Consider the following 17781-nt stretch of genomic DNA (forward strand, 5'->3'; position numbering starts at 1 on the left):
TGTTAATAAATGTCGGTCGGCAGCAGTTTTTGTCTTTTGAAACACATAAAGGGTAAAGTCGTAGTCGTAGATCATAAAAAAACGTTGAATACATGTCATATATGTAATATTGTGGTCAAAATTGAAAACATTGGGATTTGAATCTTTTGCATGAGATATGCAAACACTGACATTTGTGTAACATGTATTTAGCCATAATACATTTTGTTCCCTGCTTCATACAATGGTTCTTAATTCTCATTGCGTTTTGAAGACGATATCTACCAATACCACCCACATTTACATTCAATGACTACACACTGGCTATCAATACTTCACAAAGTGTGCAATGCCAAATGTCACAATGTCACAGGTGAAGTCGTCGCTTGAATCGATCACTCTATAAATTCGTCAATTCGAAACTTCATGGTCAAGCTGGTTTGTAGCAACTCAAGAACTTCGATTTCTGAGTTACATTTACGCTTGTAAACCTGTGGCGTTTGGACTAGCCTTCACCGGCGTGAATAGAGAACTTTAGATTTGAGTACGGCTCCCGCTACGGCTACGAGATTCGTCACTGTGGCGCGAAACAAACGGTTGTATGCATACGCCACTTCATGCTGGCATGATAAACCTCTGCAAACACAGAGGTTTGTGTAGACGCAAGTTGTAAATTCAGCAAATTTTAAACACCTTCCCCCCGCCACCTCAAATAGAATACTTCCGGTACCCCTGATGATATATCAGTGCTTTTCCCACATGGCTGATTTCTTGAAAAACTTTGATTGGTCAATCAACAGGAAGTTCGCAGTTTCTCAAGGATCTTCCCTGAAATGACTTACGAAGCGATTGCAACACCACATACTGAGAAACGTGCAACAACAGCAACACAAGATGAAGAATATTCTCGATGCGGGCGAAGGCTATGGCAAAAGACACGAAATTTTTAAAAGAAATTGTAACGAAGAAGAAGAAGTGCTCAAGATGTTACAAACCCACATTCCGACTCGAATCGAAAAAGTGATTAATTCAAGCGTTGAGAAGGAATGCGAGTTGAAGATTCTTAGTGTCGGAGGGGGAGAAGGTGACGTGGATTTGAAATTTGTGCAAATCCTACTCCAGGAATTGGAGAAACACAGCACAGTTGATCGAAACACGACGATATATCTGCGAGTAGTTGAACCGAATTCGTCTTCGTGTAAACAATTCAGCGACGCCGTAAAAGCTCGTGGAGATTTGCCAATCCACGTCGACATTCAAGAAGAAACGTTTGAAGAATATATTCAAAATGAGCAAAACGCAAACACCACATTTGACATAATACAATTTATTCACAGCATTTACTTTGTTCAAGAGGAAAAAGCGATTTCTTACTGCTTGGAAAAGCAATTGGGAGATCGGGGTTGTCTCTTTTTTGTGTATTCTGATGAGGCGATAATGACACAAGTGGCGCTTGAAATGTTACCAGAGAAACGACCTAACGGCAAGTTGGTGAACCTCGCCGAGAAAATAGGCCCCAAATTGATTGAAATCGTTGAGAAACATGGCAGGAAGTATGAGGTACATTCACACGAACATTCGTTTGATGTGTCTGAAATCTTCGTCGGATCAGAGAGTGGTGACCTGCTTCTTGACTTCATAACTCAAAAAGTCGACTTTCGCAAGAATGCTGATGCAAGTTTGGTTGATAGAGTTCTGGCAGTGATAAAAAACGAAAGCTTCACAAAAGATGGAAAACACCTTTGCATGAAAACTGAAACGCTGTTGGTCGTGAACAAATAGAATATCGGAATGATGATTTCCAATAGAAACAAAATATGACGAATCGATTGCACGTTATTATCTTGTTTTAACCTATATTTTGAAATTTAACTGAGATGTTAACGTTTAGATTATATTCTTCACGTTGTATGTTTGCACGGTGAAGAATCAGAGGTATGGGAGCCCACGGGCTGCTGCCATTGACGCGTAATGGCAATGCATCTTTAATATTTTTTGACTGGTTATTCGTCTTCAGTATAAAGACGGGCAACAGACGCATAATATACGTCGGAACGATTAATGTTCAGTTTTTCGTCTTAGAGACGCATAACCAACAGTAGTTGGTCGAGACGCATAATACGTCTGTTGCCCGTCTTTATACTGAAGAGAATAACCAACCAAAAAATATTGAAGACGCATTATGCGTCTCTAGTGTGAAAACGGCCATTTGTGTAAATGTATACTTTGCCACGAATATTGATAGTTTCGCTTTCATTCTGAATTCTAATTCAGCCAAAAGCTTTGGGTACGAGGTTTTTAAAAGCTCCCGTCTGTAGCCAAAATACAGGGTGTATAAAATAACGTATAGAAACAATAATTAACTCAATTCATGCTTGAATATTTCTAATTTAATATAAATTCTTTTTATACATCACGTGTGCATGGAGTTGCATATGATTGTTATCAATTGTTTACGTCTGAGACAGGTTAAGTACCGTAAAAAACTCGTTTCGCTGTCGCAGCGTCAATTGCATCATTTTAGGGACATGTCCCAGGGCTCGGAAGCTTTCCACCAATTGGATAATGCTTTTCTATGCTTTCTAAAGTACGAAGCTATGCTATTGGTTGAAACAGAAACGTATTGTAAAGTTCAGCCAATGAAATTCATTCTTGCGAGGAGCTGCAACACTACCCTCATTTTACGACAGACCGAAAAACAAGCAGAAATCAGTATTGCAACAAATCAATAATGAATATTCTCGACGCGGGCGAAGGCTATGCCAAAAGACACCACGTTTATAGAAGAAGTTCTAACCAAGACGAAGAAGTGCTTAAGATGTTACAAACTCGTTTGATTCCGATTCAAATCGAGAAATTGATGAATTCAAGCGTTGAGAAGCAATGCGAGTTGAAGATTCTTAGTGTTGGCAGCGGAATAGGTGCTGTGGATTTGAAATTTGTGGAAATTCTACTCGAGGAATTGAAGAAACACAGCTCTGATGATCAAAACACGACGATATATCTGCGAGTGGTTGAACCGAATTCATCTTCGTGCAAACAATTCAGCGACGCCGTAAAAGCTCGTGGAGATTTGCCAATCCACCTCGATATTCGTCAGCAAAAGTTTCAAGAATACATTCAAAATGAGCAAAACGCAAGCACAGCATTTGACATAATACATTTTATTCACAGCGTTTACTTTGTTGTAGAGGAAAAAGCGATTTCTTACTGTTTGGAAAAGCAATTGAAAGATCAGGGTTGTCTCTTTTTCGTGTTTTCTGATGAGGTTATAATAAGGCAAGTGGCACTTAAAACAGCGCCAGAGCGGAGACGACCTAATGACAAGTTGGCAAACATCGCCGGAAAAATTGGCCCCAAATTGATTGAAATTGTTGAGAAAAGTGGCAGGAAGTATGAAGTATATTCAAATCAATATCCAGTTGATGTGTCAGAAATCTTCGTCGGATCAGAGAATGGTGACCTGCTTCTTGACTTCATAACTCAAAAAGTCGACTTTCGCAAGAGTGCCGATGCAAGTTTGGTTGATAGAGTTCTGGCAGTGATCAAAAACGCGAGCTTCGTGAAGGATGAAAAAAACTTTTGCATGCAAACTGACACTCTGATGATCGTGCACAAATAGAATATCGGAATAATGATGTGCAATAAAAACGAAATATGACGAACTTGCATGTTCTTATCTTGTTATATATAACCTTGTGTGTTTGTATTTGTTAATAAATGTCGGTCGGCAGCAGTTTTTGTCTTTTGAAACACATAAAGGGTAAAGTCGTAGTCGTAGATCATAAAAAAACGTTGAATACATGTCATATATGTAATATTGTGGTCAAAATTGAAAACATTGGGATTTGAATCTTTTGCATGAGATATGCAAACACTGACATTTGTGTAACATGTATTTAGCCATAATACATTTTGTTCCCTGCTTCATACAATGGTTCTTAATTCTCATTGCGTTTTGAAGACGATATCTACCAATACCACCCACATTTACATTCAATGACTACACACTGGCTATCAATACTTCACAAAGTGTGCAATGCCAAATGTCACAATGTCACAGGTGAAGTCGTCGCTTGAATCGATCACTCTATAAATTCGTCAATTCGAAACTTCATGGTCAAGCTGGTTTGTAGCAACTCAAGAACTTCGATTTCTGAGTTACATTTACGCTTGTAAACCTGTGGCGTTTGGACTAGCCTTCACCGGCGTGAATAGAGAACTTTAGATTTGAGTACGGCTCCCGCTACGGCTACGAGATTCGTCACTGTGGCGCGAAACAAACGGTTGTATGCATACGCCACTTCATGCTGGCATGATAAACCTCTGCAAACACAGAGGTTTGTGTAGACGCAAGTTGTAAATTCAGCAAATTTTAAACACCTTCCCCCCGCCACCTCAAATAGAATACTTCCGGTACCCCTGATGATATATCAAGTGCTTTTCCCACATGGCTGATTTCTTGAAAAACTTTGATTGGTCAATCAACAGGAAGTTCGCAGTTTCTCAAGGATCTTCCCTGAAATGACTTACGAAGCGATTGCAACACCACATACTGAGAAACGTGCAACAACAGCAACACAAGATGAAGAATATTCTCGATGCGGGCGAAGGCTATGGCAAAAGACACGAAATTTTTAAAAGAAATTGTAACGAAGAAGAAGAAGTGCTCAAGATGTTACAAACCCACATTCCGACCGAATCGAAAAAGTGATTAATTCAAGCGTTGAGAAGGAATGCGAGTTGAAGATTCTTAGTGTCGGAGGGGGAGAAGGTGACGTGGATTTGAAATTTGTGCAAATCCTACTCCAGGAATTGGAGAAACACAGCACAGTTGATCGAAACACGACGATATATCTGCGAGTAGTTGAACCGAATTCGTCTTCGTGTAAACAATTCAGCGACGCCGTAAAAGCTCGTGGAGATTTGCCAATCCACGTCGACATTCAAGAAGAAACGTTTGAAGAATATATTCAAAATGAGCAAAACGCAAACACCACATTTGACATAATACAATTTATTCACAGCATTTACTTTGTTCAAGAGGAAAAAGCGATTTCTTACTGCTTGGAAAAGCAATTGGGAGATCGGGGTTGTCTCTTTTTTGTGTATTCTGATGAGGCGATAATGACACAAGTGGCGCTTGAAATGTTACCAGAGAAACGACCTAACGGCAAGTTGGTGAACCTCGCCGAGAAAATAGGCCCCAAATTGATTGAAATCGTTGAGAAACATGGCAGGAAGTATGAGGTACATTCACACGAACATTCGTTTGATGTGTCTGAAATCTTCGTCGGATCAGAGAATGGTGACCTGCTTCTTGACTTCATAACTCAAAAAGTCGACTTTCGCAAGAATGCTGATGCAAGTTTGGTTGATAGAGTTCTGGCAGTGATAAAAAACGAAAGCTTCACAAAAGATGGAAAACACCTTTGCATGAAAACTGAAACGCTGTTGGTCGTGAACAAATAGAATATCGGAATGATGATTTCAATAGAAACAAAATATGACGAATCGATTGCACGTTATTATCTTGTTTAACCTATATTTTGAAATTTAACTGAGATGTTAACGTTTAGATTATATTCTTCACGTTGGTATGTTTGCACGGTGAAGAATCAGAGGTATGGGAGCCCACGGGCTGCTGCCATTGACGCGTAATGGCAATGCATCTTTAATATTTTTTGACTGGTTATTCGTCTTCAGTATAAAGACGGGCAACAGACGCATAATATACGTCGGAACGATTAATGTTCAGTTTTTCGTCTTAGAGACGCATAACCAACAGTAGTTGGTCGAGACGCATAATACGTCTGTTGCCCGTCTTTATACTGAAGAGAATAACCAACCAAAAAATATTGAAGACGCATTATGCGTCTCTAGTGTGAAAACGGCCATTTGTGTAAATGTATACTTTGCCACGAATATTGATAGTTTTCGCTTTCATTCTGAATTCTAATTCAGCCAAAAGCTTGGGTACGAGGTTTTTATCCCGTCTGTAGCCAAAATACAGGGTGTATAAAATAACGTATAGAAACAATAATTAACTCAATTCATGCTTGAATATTTCTAATTTAATATAAATTTTTTTATACATTACGTGTGTATGGAGTAGCATATGATTGTTATCAATTGTTTACGTCTGAGACTGGTTAAGTACCGTAAAAAATACTCGTTTCGCTGTCGCAGCGTCAATTGCATCATTTTAGGGACATGTCCCAGGGCTCGGAAGCTTTCCACCAATTGGATAATGCTTTTCTATGCTTTCTAAAGTACGAAGCTATGCTATTGGTTGAAACAGAAACGTATTGTAAAGTTCAGCCAATGAAATTCATTCTTGCGAGGAGCTGCAACACTACCCTCATTTTACGACAGACAGAAAAACAAGCAGAAATCAGTATTGCAACAAATCAATAATGAATATTCTCGACGCGGGCGAAGGCTATGCCAAAAGACACCACGTTTATAGAAGAAGTTCCAACTAAGACGAAGAAGTGCTGAAGATGTTACAAACTCGTTTGATTCCGATTCAAATCGAGAAATTGATGAATTCAAGCGTTGAGAAGCAATGCGAGTTGAAGATTCTTAGTGTTGGCAGCGGAATAGGTGCTGTGGATTTGAAATTTGTGGAAATTCTACTCGAGGAATTGAAGAAACACAGCTCTGATGATCAAAACACGACGATATATCTGCGAGTGGTTGAACCGAATTCATCTTCGTGCAAACAATTCAGCGACGCCGTAGAAGCGCGTCGAGATTTGCCAATCCACGTCGACATTCGTCAAAGTTTCAAGAATACATTCAAAATGAGCAAAACGCAAGCACTACATTTGACATAATACATTTTATTCACAGCGTTTACTTTGTTGTAGAGGAAAAAGCGATTTCTTACTGTTTGGAAAAGCAATTGAAAGATCAGGGTTGTCTCTTTTTCGTGTTTTCTGATGAGGTTATAATAAGGCAAGTGGCACTTAAAACAGCGCCAGAGCGGAGACGACCTAATGACAAGTTGGCAAACATCGCCGGAAAAATTGGCCCCAAATTGATTGAAATTGTTGAGAAAAGTGGCAGGAAGTATGAAGTATATTCAAATCAATATCCAGTTGATGTGTCAGAAATCTTCGTCGGATCAGAGAATGGTGACCTGCTTCTTGACTTCATAACTCAAAAAGTCGACTTTCGCAAGAATGCCGATGCAAGTTTGGTTGATAGAGTTCTGGCAGTGATCAAAAACGCGAGCTTCGTGAAGGATGAAAAAAACTTTTGCATGCAAACTGACACTCTGATGATCGTGCACAAATAGAATATCGGAATGATGGTGTGCAATAAAAACGAAATATGACGAACTTGCATGTTCCTATCTTGTTATAACCTTGTGTGTTTTGTATTTGTTAATGAATATCGGTCGGCTGCAGTTTTTGTCTTTTGAAACAAATAAAGGGTAAAGTCGTAGTCGTAGATCATAAAAAAACGTTGAATACATATCATATATGCCACCTTACCATTTTGTGACATTATTTTTAAAACATTGGCGCGTCACTGATCTTATTTGACTGTTCAGTAGTTGAGTTTAAATGTGAAACTCAGTGACTGATATCTCTTGGTTATTAGGGGGAAAAAGAGACTTGATGTGCACTGAAAATTAATAAGAGCAAGTGAAAATAAAGGGACAAAAGGGGGCGAGGGGTGAATTGCCTCCTCTACAAACCCTAGCCCAGTGAACTGTAATGAAACCTAAAACGCTAACTTCTATAGTTCAGCGTAATAGTTTATTGAGGCCAAAAATTGAAGCAATCGTTTCTCGGTCAATTTTTTGATAAAAATTAGCAAATGATTGTATTTTACATAGTTCTAGACATTTCTAGATAATCACTCTCTGCGTCTGTCTGACTGTCTCGAACGTTAAAAAACTCGAAAAAGCTACCTTCAAATTTGGCTTCAAAGATGGCGGCCGCCAAGTTAGCGTTCCAGGTTTTATAACAGTTCACTGCCGATTTTAAGAAATGGAAATTTCTGTCCGAAGCCCAAGTGGAAACACGACGTCGAGAAAATTTAAAACGATCGTATAATTATGCAAAATGGCCGAAATGCGAGAATTTGTTGTTTGTCAATTTTGCCAAGAAGAAGTTGAGAAAAGCAAATTTAAAGCATGCGATGCCTTTCAATCATGTCCACAGTGTGGTTCTGTCCTGTCCGAAGAGCAAGTTTTCAACTACGAGAAGACGAATGCGGAAAGTAATCGACTAACAAATACACTCAATGTAACCGACTTCAAGCGTGATTTTAGACGACCACAGCATCGGCCGAACGCTTTGACTCCTTCAGAAACCGCTTTAAAAGTAATTGTGCTCGGTATTTGCGAGAAACTAAAGCTTGCTAAGGAAATTACCAGCCAAGTAGAAACCTTTCTACTGATCGAAGCAAATCAAGCCTGGCAGTTTTGTAATATGCATAGAAAATATCGCCTGGCTGGTGCATGCACTTATATCGTATGCCGAAATAATAACGTTAGTGTAACGTGCAAGCAAATTGCTGTGGCAACAGGTTGCACTCTTTCTGAGTTGGGTAGTGTTATAAAAGAAGTTGAGAGGGTATTTGACTTACATCCTCCACCAACCACAGTTGAAAGTTTGATAACCCAAACATGTGATGGTTTACCTTTTGCAAAGGAGTGTGAGGAGTTGGCACTACAGTTGTGCCGTATTAGCAGTGAATCTATGGTTCTTGTTGGTACTGTGTTGCCCCAGGCTATTGCATACTGTGTCTTGGCTAGCCTCGCGGTCAACAAAGGAACGAAACAAGCCACTGAGGTTTCAAATCTATGCCTAAAAATGTCTCAAGTAACGGAACTTACTGTTGTGCGTTGCATTAGGTTGCTCAAAAACTACATGATTAGACTGTTGGAAGTGATACCCTGGGTTAACATGAAACATGTCAAAATGGCTAACATTCATTATTTCATTAAAGATATTGTTAAGTATGAAGATACTTGCGGCAAGTTTCCCGCAGAAGCTGCCACACCACAATGGTGTCAAGAAAAAGAAAGTGAAATACGAATGAGAGATGAGAAAATACAGAATGCATTAAAGCGCATAGACCATCGCCAAAATTCTAGTAGCGCAGGGGGTTCAGATTTTAAAAACTTGGTCACCTTAGACTCAACAACAACCTCAGAAGAGAATGTTTCTTCAGAGGCAAACAGTTCTACCTTATCTCAAACAACAGAAAACATGGGACACAATGTCACCATGGGTTCAACTGCCATGGATAAAACATTAGACAGAGAAGACACTGTTATTGAGGAGTTATTAGAACTTGGTTGCACGCCTCAACAAGTGCGGGAAGGGTATTATCATAACCTTAAGCTGTGTTGTTTGCCAGTGAATGAGAAAATTGAAGAATCAGAAATTGATTCTTATGTGAGAAAGCCAGAGGAAGTTAATAAGCTTAAACGAGTAAATGTCTCAGAATTTGCCCCAAAAAGGAAGAAAACACGGAGGAGAAGAAGAAAGGATCCTGCCCTGATGCTAAACAATACATAAACAATAAATGTATATTTCGCATATGTTTTTCTACTGTTAAGTCTAAATTGGGTTATCATTGTGGTCTATTGCTACGTCAAATTGGTTATATTTTTGTGTTGAAGATATTAAAATCTTTGAGAAAAATATTCAACCCAAGTAACAAAGTAACATGTAATAACTGATATTTTAGATGCACACCTAACCAGGGGCACAGAAGCCACCTTTTGGCATAAAGTCTATTATTGTCGTTGGAAATATTGAATTTTAATCACTGAGCTCTATGAAAGTCCCTGTAGGTGTAGTTGCTATATCCAGTGTATGCTCAAATCAGTGTTGCTATATCCAGGGCAGTGTATTATTAAATCAGTGTTAGTAACTTTTAAGTGAAATCATATTAACTATGGTGAAATGGTGTTACTATGTATACCCAGTGTATTATCAGTGTTGCTTACTATATCCAGTGTATTATCAGATCAGTGTTGCTATATCAAGTATGTATTATCAGATCAGTGGCCAGTGGGGGACAGTGGTAATTTCACATTTAATTATTTTGAACCTAGTGTTTAACAGTTTATCGGTAAATATCGCGTTAAATTTAATTTATTCTTAAGCTCTTGTATGAAATTTTGTATCAAATGACACGTGCATTTTTCCTTACTCTTCGACATAGAAAGATATTTCAATTTAATCGCAGTAATTTAAACCTTGAGGCTGAACTAAACCGGAAGAGGTTCTTTGCTTAGTTTGTGACTATGACTTATATAATACGACAGAGTATTAAATTGTTTACAGTTGTACTAATAACAAGTGTGGAACCCCTTTGTAGAAAATGAAGCACTGCAGCCCCCCCCCCCAGTCAAACGAGTCAATCTCTGAAAGGGAACTTTATAGCAGGGAACAATATTATGTACAGTACCATGTATGTAAGAAATATAAACACGAGAGCACCTTTCATAGTGAAAAGGCTCATTATGACTGAGATAAGTACTTGATAAACACGAGTATATACAAGTATATATTGTTATAATATAGACTATAGAGGCAAACCTGGTTCTAGATCTCAACTTGTTGCGTACCAAGTTCAAACCACCTTGCAGTCGAGACGCCAGTTTATCGACTTTATCGCCAACAGTAGGGTCAATGACAACAACGTTAGATTCGACCTTGACGAGTGAGGATTCGCCATGAAATAACACCCCTTTCTCGCTCATCTTTAGGATTATAATAACGCAAAGCACACGGCTACAACACAGCCAAACTTCACGTAAAGATTTCAAAGGATAACCGCTCAAACATTTGCATAGAAGTTTGTTTTGAGATTTACGAGGTACTACAAATATTTACATGACATTTGACAAAATCTTTTTGACTCTATTTGTGGGGTCAAATTCCACCACAAACACTTCGACTGTCGTTGGACCTGGAGGAAGCGAATAACATGACTTCCTGCTCAATATTTCAAGACGAAGCATGGAAGTTAAAAATTTTAATCTAACCATGCGAGATGCTAATAGTCCCAGCAGGTACCGGTTTGATATGTAAATTTTGCCTGACTAAAGAAAATTATGCTTCAATTACTTTTTCGGCAAATTTATATCTAAACAAAGATCGTTGTTCAAATAAAAATAATTGTTGTGAATGTTTAGCCTTCGTCATGATTTCCTAGGCTACGAGACGCAGGCGATGATTTTCTTAACGGCGACAGTACTGATAATAGCCGAATTCATATTAGAGACGGAAAACTCGTCTTTGGGCAAGCCGAACGTGGGATTTCGTCATCGAAGACGGGAAACACGTGTGAATTGAATCCGGTCACAGATAGTTTCTCGTCCGAATTGTCCCGTCTAACTTTCCCGTCTAAACAGACGGATAAGTTGGAGTGTTGGACGGGAATCTCGTCTGCACGAGAAACTCGTCTTAAATTCGTATTTAGACGGATAAATCAGACGAGTTTCACTTAAGGGATATCAACACGGTCAAGAGCCGTCTCTTAATTAATTTTGAATAAACAAAATGATTATCGTAATGATTACGATATCTTTTTTAACATTACCCGAGCCCTACATTAGTTATACGACCCCATACGAACCCTATTCATATTAAGACCAGTTTTTACTACCAACTTCCCGTCACCAAAATATGAATTCGGCTAATGGCTATAAATAATATTAGATCAGTGGCCGATATTGGTCTCGTCTCGCGATCTTACGCGAGACTAAAGGCTAATTTCCACTCCGGAAAACGAGCAGCGGATCGGATCGGATTTTTTTCCGAGCTGGTCCGATCCATGAAGTGATTTCGGATCGGATAAAAAAAAGTTAAACTATTTGAACTTTTTTTTATCCGGTCTCGGACGCTTTCGGATCAATATAAGCTAAAAATTTCAACAGACGGCGCACGCGCGGATTATCTTTCGTTCCGATCCGATCCGCTGCTCGTTTTCCGGAGTGGAAATTAGCCTTAACGCGGTACTTCTCCTCGAGTCCGTCGACCTGGGAACCGGTGATTCATAAAAGCAAGCATTTATTTTGTTTTTCGCTTTGTGCAATACTTTATCAAGCCCATTAATGGTTTAAAATTGCCGCCATTTTGATTGATTTCTCCAAGAAAACGCAGGAGAAATCAACTCAGTTTGCAAAGAAGCATGGTATGAAGTTGCTCGGTTCACTGGCCTTAATTTTAATGACATTCCCATGAGTCATTGCACGAACAAGCCAAGCTGGAAATAGCAAGAAGGGCAACTTCTGATACACGAAAATATATATTTTGCTGCATATGCTCTCGCATAAACAGCTCAAATCCAATTATAGTACAACACCCCCCCCCCCCCAAACTATAGTAAGCGTATAATTCTTAGTTTTTAATACGTTGGTCCATCAGCAGTTACACCACTGGCTCAGTGTCCACTCATCACGTCATTTTCACGTTACTACCTTGCAACCTTCTGCCCAGTCACGTGAAACTCAGGCTGCAATACAGTGTATGATACAAGCCGGTCACGTTTTAACAGGGTTTTCCAAACTTCGATGTTCGTTATATTCCACTCTGAAAAATACAATATAACATGTAAATCCGGGACATTGTACACATCCATTATGAGTGCGCCTCAAATTATATTGCAGTTAACACCCCTCCTCCCTCCTTCCTGTTCTGAGGAAACAACCCAATGATTCATTGCGGTTCTCGACTACACCCAATACCCTGCACGATTCGAAGATTGATCAAGTTTGCCCTTCCAAAACACTTTAACCTTACACTCTGAGCTTGCACAAAGATAGTTGGTAATACCCATCCAGTAAACGTAGAGTTTTGCTTCGTTACAATACCTAAGACATGTCCTAAAGTTTTAAAGGCAATTGGTCAATAGACGGTAACCCATCATCCTCTGCGTGCTAAGGGTTCAAGATTTTTAAAGTACATTGAATTTGCTGTAAACAGAAGTCTGAGATTTCGAAGTTTTCTAATCCTTTTACCTCGCTTTCCAATGATTGGGACCTCATTCATAACGAAGTATCGTCGGAAACCTCTTCTTCTTTGTCGCACTTATTCTTATAATATTCCAGCTGCTTTTCCAGGTCAGCTACAACTTTCTTTAAATGATGCACCTTCTCGTCCATTTCAATTTTCACGGACAAAGCAACTCCTGAAAGCGAAGAGATTCTTGATGATCCGTCAAAAAGTGCAAAATTTTGTTAACTGAATTTTGAGACATACCGTTCACAATTCTTACAATTCGCCACAGTCGAAGGAGAACTAAAAGTCCAACGGCATCCCAGGCGTCCACATTGCCACTGAGGATAAAAGTATATTTAATGTTTTAGGAATTGAGAGATCGAACATTAAAGCCTGTGACCCTACGAGTATTATAAACATGCACCAGTAAGTTACGACGTGCACTTCACGTGCAATACTATCCATTCGTCTTAGGTTTACGGCTATATCGGTACCTGTAAGCAACATCCAGTGCAAAAGACACGGCCACGACAACTGCATCGAAAAGCTGGAGAAGAAAAGCATGAAAATTGAAAATTACGAGAAATACAAAGATTCGTACCAAACTATTTTCAATATTAGTACTAAGGGAATAATTTAGAAACAGTGGCTGAATCCGACATAGAACCTCTCTAATAATTGTTTTTTTTGGATGCAAGTTCGATCCAAAGAAATAAGTATTGGACGCTGAGCACATCAACAGCTGAACGGTAATAAATACAGAATATTGGGAATTAACCGGTGCTTTCTGACCAATCAGGAACGACAGTACACAAGAAGTGTATGATAATCATTATTAGAATCTTCATGACAATCTTTATCTTCCACAGCGGAAGCCGGAATGATTTTTTGTGCTGTACGAGACAAATTTAAATACTGACCTCTAACTTGTGACGAAAAAAATCCATTCCAAAAGCATACACTTTTATCACAACCTAGAAAAGGATAATCAATGCCTTTTTCATTCTGCAGACATTTTATAACACCGTACAACGCGGTACATCAAAATGGTTGAATACGACTACTACGACTACTACGACTTGCAATAAATAAACTGCTATAAACATCACTGTTACTAAATCATTTTCGCGTGATGGAGAAGAGTTTAATATACAATAGAGGACCTTCATTTAATAGTGGGAATTAGTAGTAACGAACATATAGAGATTTGGGCTGCAAGTCATGACAACCTCAAATAACCATCAGTGAATTTGATGTAACTGTATTGCTGAGATACGCTTCCTAGATCCTTTGCAATACACAAGATGAATTAGTAGGTGTATAAAAGTTAGGTCTTCTTGTAAATCTGTCACTGCCAGTATTAGCTAACTCACCTCAATCAAAAACAGGCCCAAAATACCGATACTTGTGTAATGCAGTATCTCAATCGCATGATGATCGTGATGCACTAAAATTCATAAACGATATTCCCATAAAAATCTTAGAATTGGTGATAACCGCTATTATCGGTGGGGGTTTGGGGGGGAGGTAGCTGAACTTTGACAGGGAAGTACTTTACAGGGTGTATCAAAAAAAAGGTAATCCAACTTTGGCGTGCTATTGTACGTGAACCACTTATTCTATTAACTATCGAATGACATGTTTTTAATACCAAATGGTAAAAAAATGAGCATATAGGAGGCTGATAAAAAGTTTTAGTAAAAATCGCATATTTTCACCTCTGAAAGTTGGGACTAAAACCATTGAAAAGTAACTCCCTTTGGGACTTAATTGAAGAATTTTGCTTCTGAACAAACTACCCGCATGTGAGTATTAAGTAGGAATAAATCACATCAGGAGAACATTCCCGAAACAATGCGGCGGCGATGTCAACTTTGTATCGATAGGGATGGTGGTCAAGTTGAAGGCATCGGCGCATAATCTCTTTTTAAAAAGTGTAAATGTAAATAATTGCAATAAATATGTTGCAAAACCGGTGCAAGCTGTGACATGTTCGTGATTAATTTTTTTTTCTTTTGTTATGCACTGCTTTAATTAGGCTCAAAGGTGAAAATATCCGATTGTTGCTAACATTTTTTATCAGCCTCGAATGTGCTCATTTTTTCACCATTTGGTACTAAAAACATGTCATCCGATAGTTAAAAGTCTGATCTTTCCGAATGTGAAAAAATTTGTTCATAGACTGCGTAGTTCACATACAATAGCGTGTTGAAGTTGGATTACCTTTTTTTTTATACACCCTGCATTTACAATTCGTTGCTCACCAAGATATGACAGATTTGGGAGAAATTCTATGAGTTTCAGAACTTTTTACCTCCTCTGATAACTTGTATATCCAGCAACAGCTGGACCAACACGATGAGAAAATCAAGCGCAACAAAACCGATGATGACCATCTGAAATCTGTGACCATGCAATTGTCGCTGCAATTCTTTGCGAGTTTTCGGCAGCCCGCATCTATATTTAGGCAAAAATATTTGTGATAGCTCATAAATGGGGTGTTCTCTGGTGTGTTTTAGTTTAGAAAACTAAACTATATCCGATAACAGCTCAGGTAAGTTGGGCTGTATTCAAATGTATCAAATGTTAAGAATACGTAGTTCCAATGATAGAATCGTGTGGGCCATGGCTGAATGATTGTGATTGTCAATATGAGTATAAAATTGTTCTCCAGTTTCAAAAATAGCTATTTTTCTGATCATCGGGCAACCAAACGAATATAATGTTAGAAGGATATACTTATAAGATTCTTGATATTACATCCAGGTTACATATAACCGTTACAAGACCGCTTTCCCGCACTCAAAAACCGAGTGGCAATATCTATAAATTGCTTAACAGATCTTTGTTACATAACTCTTTCGTGAGAGCCTTTTGTATTCAACTTATACAACCAATTATTAGAGCATAAAAATATTGCAACTAAAACCTTACAAGTTTGTCAATAAATCCTATATCGTTTGCGCCGTGAAAATACCGATAAGGCGATTTAAAATTTAAAACGCAGCAAATGAAATATACATATAAGTTGGATTTTATGGACGTGACTTACGTTTTTCAATCAAATCGCAGTGTCAGTGAAAATTTTGCGTCTATTGAAGGCCGTGGACGCTACTGGGCATGTTCATATCGTTAAAATCTTACTACACACGAATAAAACTTGAAAGATTACCTTCCATAATCTTCAGACACTGGCACGTCTTCCTGAAATTCGACGTCAATATTTATTGATTCTTCCTTGTTCGTTTCATCTTCTGTCGTATTTACACCGTCGTTTCTTTCCTGGTCACTTTCGGTATCGAAATTATGCGATTTGGTAAAGCCGTTGTTTTCCATATCCGAACTGTGCGATTATCGCTTCGTATCTCCGTGTTTACAGCTATTCCAAACGCGGTTATATAATTTACTTCAAGAACGTATTAATAATTCATACATTAATACAATAGCAATACGTAAATTCGCGCAAAAAAAATTAAAAGATAAGGGTGTAGCAAAAACGGAGACTGTTTGAAAGATACCATAATATTGGTATTCTTATGACTATTGTTTTGAATACCTAAACAATGCCTGAACGTCTAGTGTGTATATATATAGTGTCAGGGACAGGGGGTATATATACACATGCATTGAATTCTTAATGACTATAAGTCTGCTCGAAGTGGATATATGATGACAAATGAATTTTGTTCTAAGCGGTCGATTGCAAAATACGTGACGCTTTTCAGCTATCTTTGACACGGGGGTACATACTTCTCTGTGCATGATGTTGAAACGTTAGCGCTGAACGTTATCAAAATTACGTGACTCAGAACATACATACATACGTACATACAGCCCTGCAATATTATAGACAATACATACCACATTTTCAGTCTGGTATGAAATGGTCTTACTTTCATTTTCACCAGGGGAATTTCTTTGCGCGAAGTGAAAAACGAGTTGTGGTGATCAGCATTGAAAATGTCATCTTTCACTCGAGAAAATTCACTTGGTAAAGTAGGAGTTTCAGTCACAGTGTTTTGCAAGGGTTTTTTCCACATGCATAGAGATTGAAAATCAAATTTATATTCAATAACATCAGTCACGTAGCATTAAACGTCTATCACGTGAGACTACCGGTGACACCCTTTCACCCCCTGTATCAGGATGCGACACTGTTTAAAAGAACCCCTACTCCTTAGACACGTCACACAGTTTGCTTACACCCTCTACAATTTGTTTACGTCATAAGCACTTTGTATAAGAGATATCAGACGAATGTCGGAACCGGTTTAATCTTGCGTGCCCACGCATATCGTCTCGAAGCCATTTCCCACGCTACGCTTGCGTGGGCGAAGCAGCCTTGGATAAACTGTGCATGAAAGCCTTAAAAAGCAAGGCGAGCTTTGCCCGCATGACGGAGCGAACGGGATGTAAAATTGTCTTTACGTATCCTTGTTCGCCATTATCTGACCGACTAGTCAATGGCATGACTTTCATGGTTTCTAGGGCCGGTTGTATAAAACGCTTTAACTACATTTTGCATAGTTAAATCCTATATAGAGTTAACTCAGAAATACACAACTCTGATTGGCCAATTCTGTCTTTAACTATTAACTAGTCTTTTATACTACCGGCCCCTGGCCATCAGGACGCCGAACTGACTTGTCCGCCATTATTCTGGGGCCGGTTGTATCAAGCCCGTTTAGCCTAAACGGTGGATAAGTTCAAAATAGAAAGCAAGTCTGCCGTTTTATTCAACAAGCGAACTAAATGTTTTTTACCTTAATACAAAGATACTGTTTACAACCACATATTCAGTGAATAATATTCAAGTTGACTCATT

At 38.7% G+C, this 17781-nt stretch overlaps 3 protein-coding genes across 4 annotated transcripts in view; 1 reads left to right on the forward strand and 2 right to left on the reverse strand.

The window, feature by feature from the left end:
- LOC114534459 (AP-3 complex subunit beta-1-like) overlaps nucleotides 1-10938 on the reverse strand; it is a 68485-nt gene extending 57547 nt beyond the window's left edge. For both annotated transcript variants that reach the window (XM_028555903.1, XM_028555902.1), the window contains exon 1: nucleotides 10551-10938. In XM_028555903.1, the coding sequence (XP_028411704.1) occupies nucleotides 10551-10714 (164 nt within the window). In that variant the 5' untranslated portion in view covers nucleotides 10715-10938. The remainder of the gene's footprint in view (nucleotides 1-10550) is intronic.
- LOC114534460 (histamine N-methyltransferase-like) lies at nucleotides 2507-5455 on the forward strand. The gene is made up of 2 exons (XM_028555906.1): nucleotides 2507-3437; nucleotides 5288-5455. The coding sequence occupies exons 1-2, from the start codon at nucleotides 2711-2713 to the stop codon at nucleotides 5449-5451; spliced, it is 891 nt and encodes a 296-aa protein (XP_028411707.1). The 5' UTR covers nucleotides 2507-2710; the 3' UTR covers nucleotides 5452-5455.
- A 1363-nt stretch (nucleotides 10939-12301) lies between the features above and the next one.
- On the reverse strand, nucleotides 12302-17654 carry LOC114534534 (voltage-gated hydrogen channel 1-like). Its single transcript, XM_028555994.1, has 8 exons — nucleotides 16129-17654; nucleotides 15271-15413; nucleotides 14330-14403; nucleotides 13877-13930; nucleotides 13451-13503; nucleotides 13218-13294; nucleotides 12977-13146; nucleotides 12302-12548 (listed from the first exon to the last, which is right to left on the reverse strand). The coding sequence occupies exons 1-7, from the start codon at nucleotides 16290-16292 to the stop codon at nucleotides 13004-13006; spliced, it is 708 nt and encodes a 235-aa protein (XP_028411795.1). The 5' UTR covers nucleotides 16293-17654; the 3' UTR covers nucleotides 12302-12548; nucleotides 12977-13003.
- Nucleotides 17655-17781: the final 127 nt, after the last annotated feature.

This window comes from Dendronephthya gigantea, unplaced genomic scaffold, assembly GCF_004324835.1.
Source record: "Dendronephthya gigantea isolate DGI-Jeju-01 unplaced genomic scaffold, DenGig_1.0 000102F, whole genome shotgun sequence".
NCBI lineage: Eukaryota > Metazoa > Cnidaria > Anthozoa > Malacalcyonacea > Nephtheidae > Dendronephthya > Dendronephthya gigantea.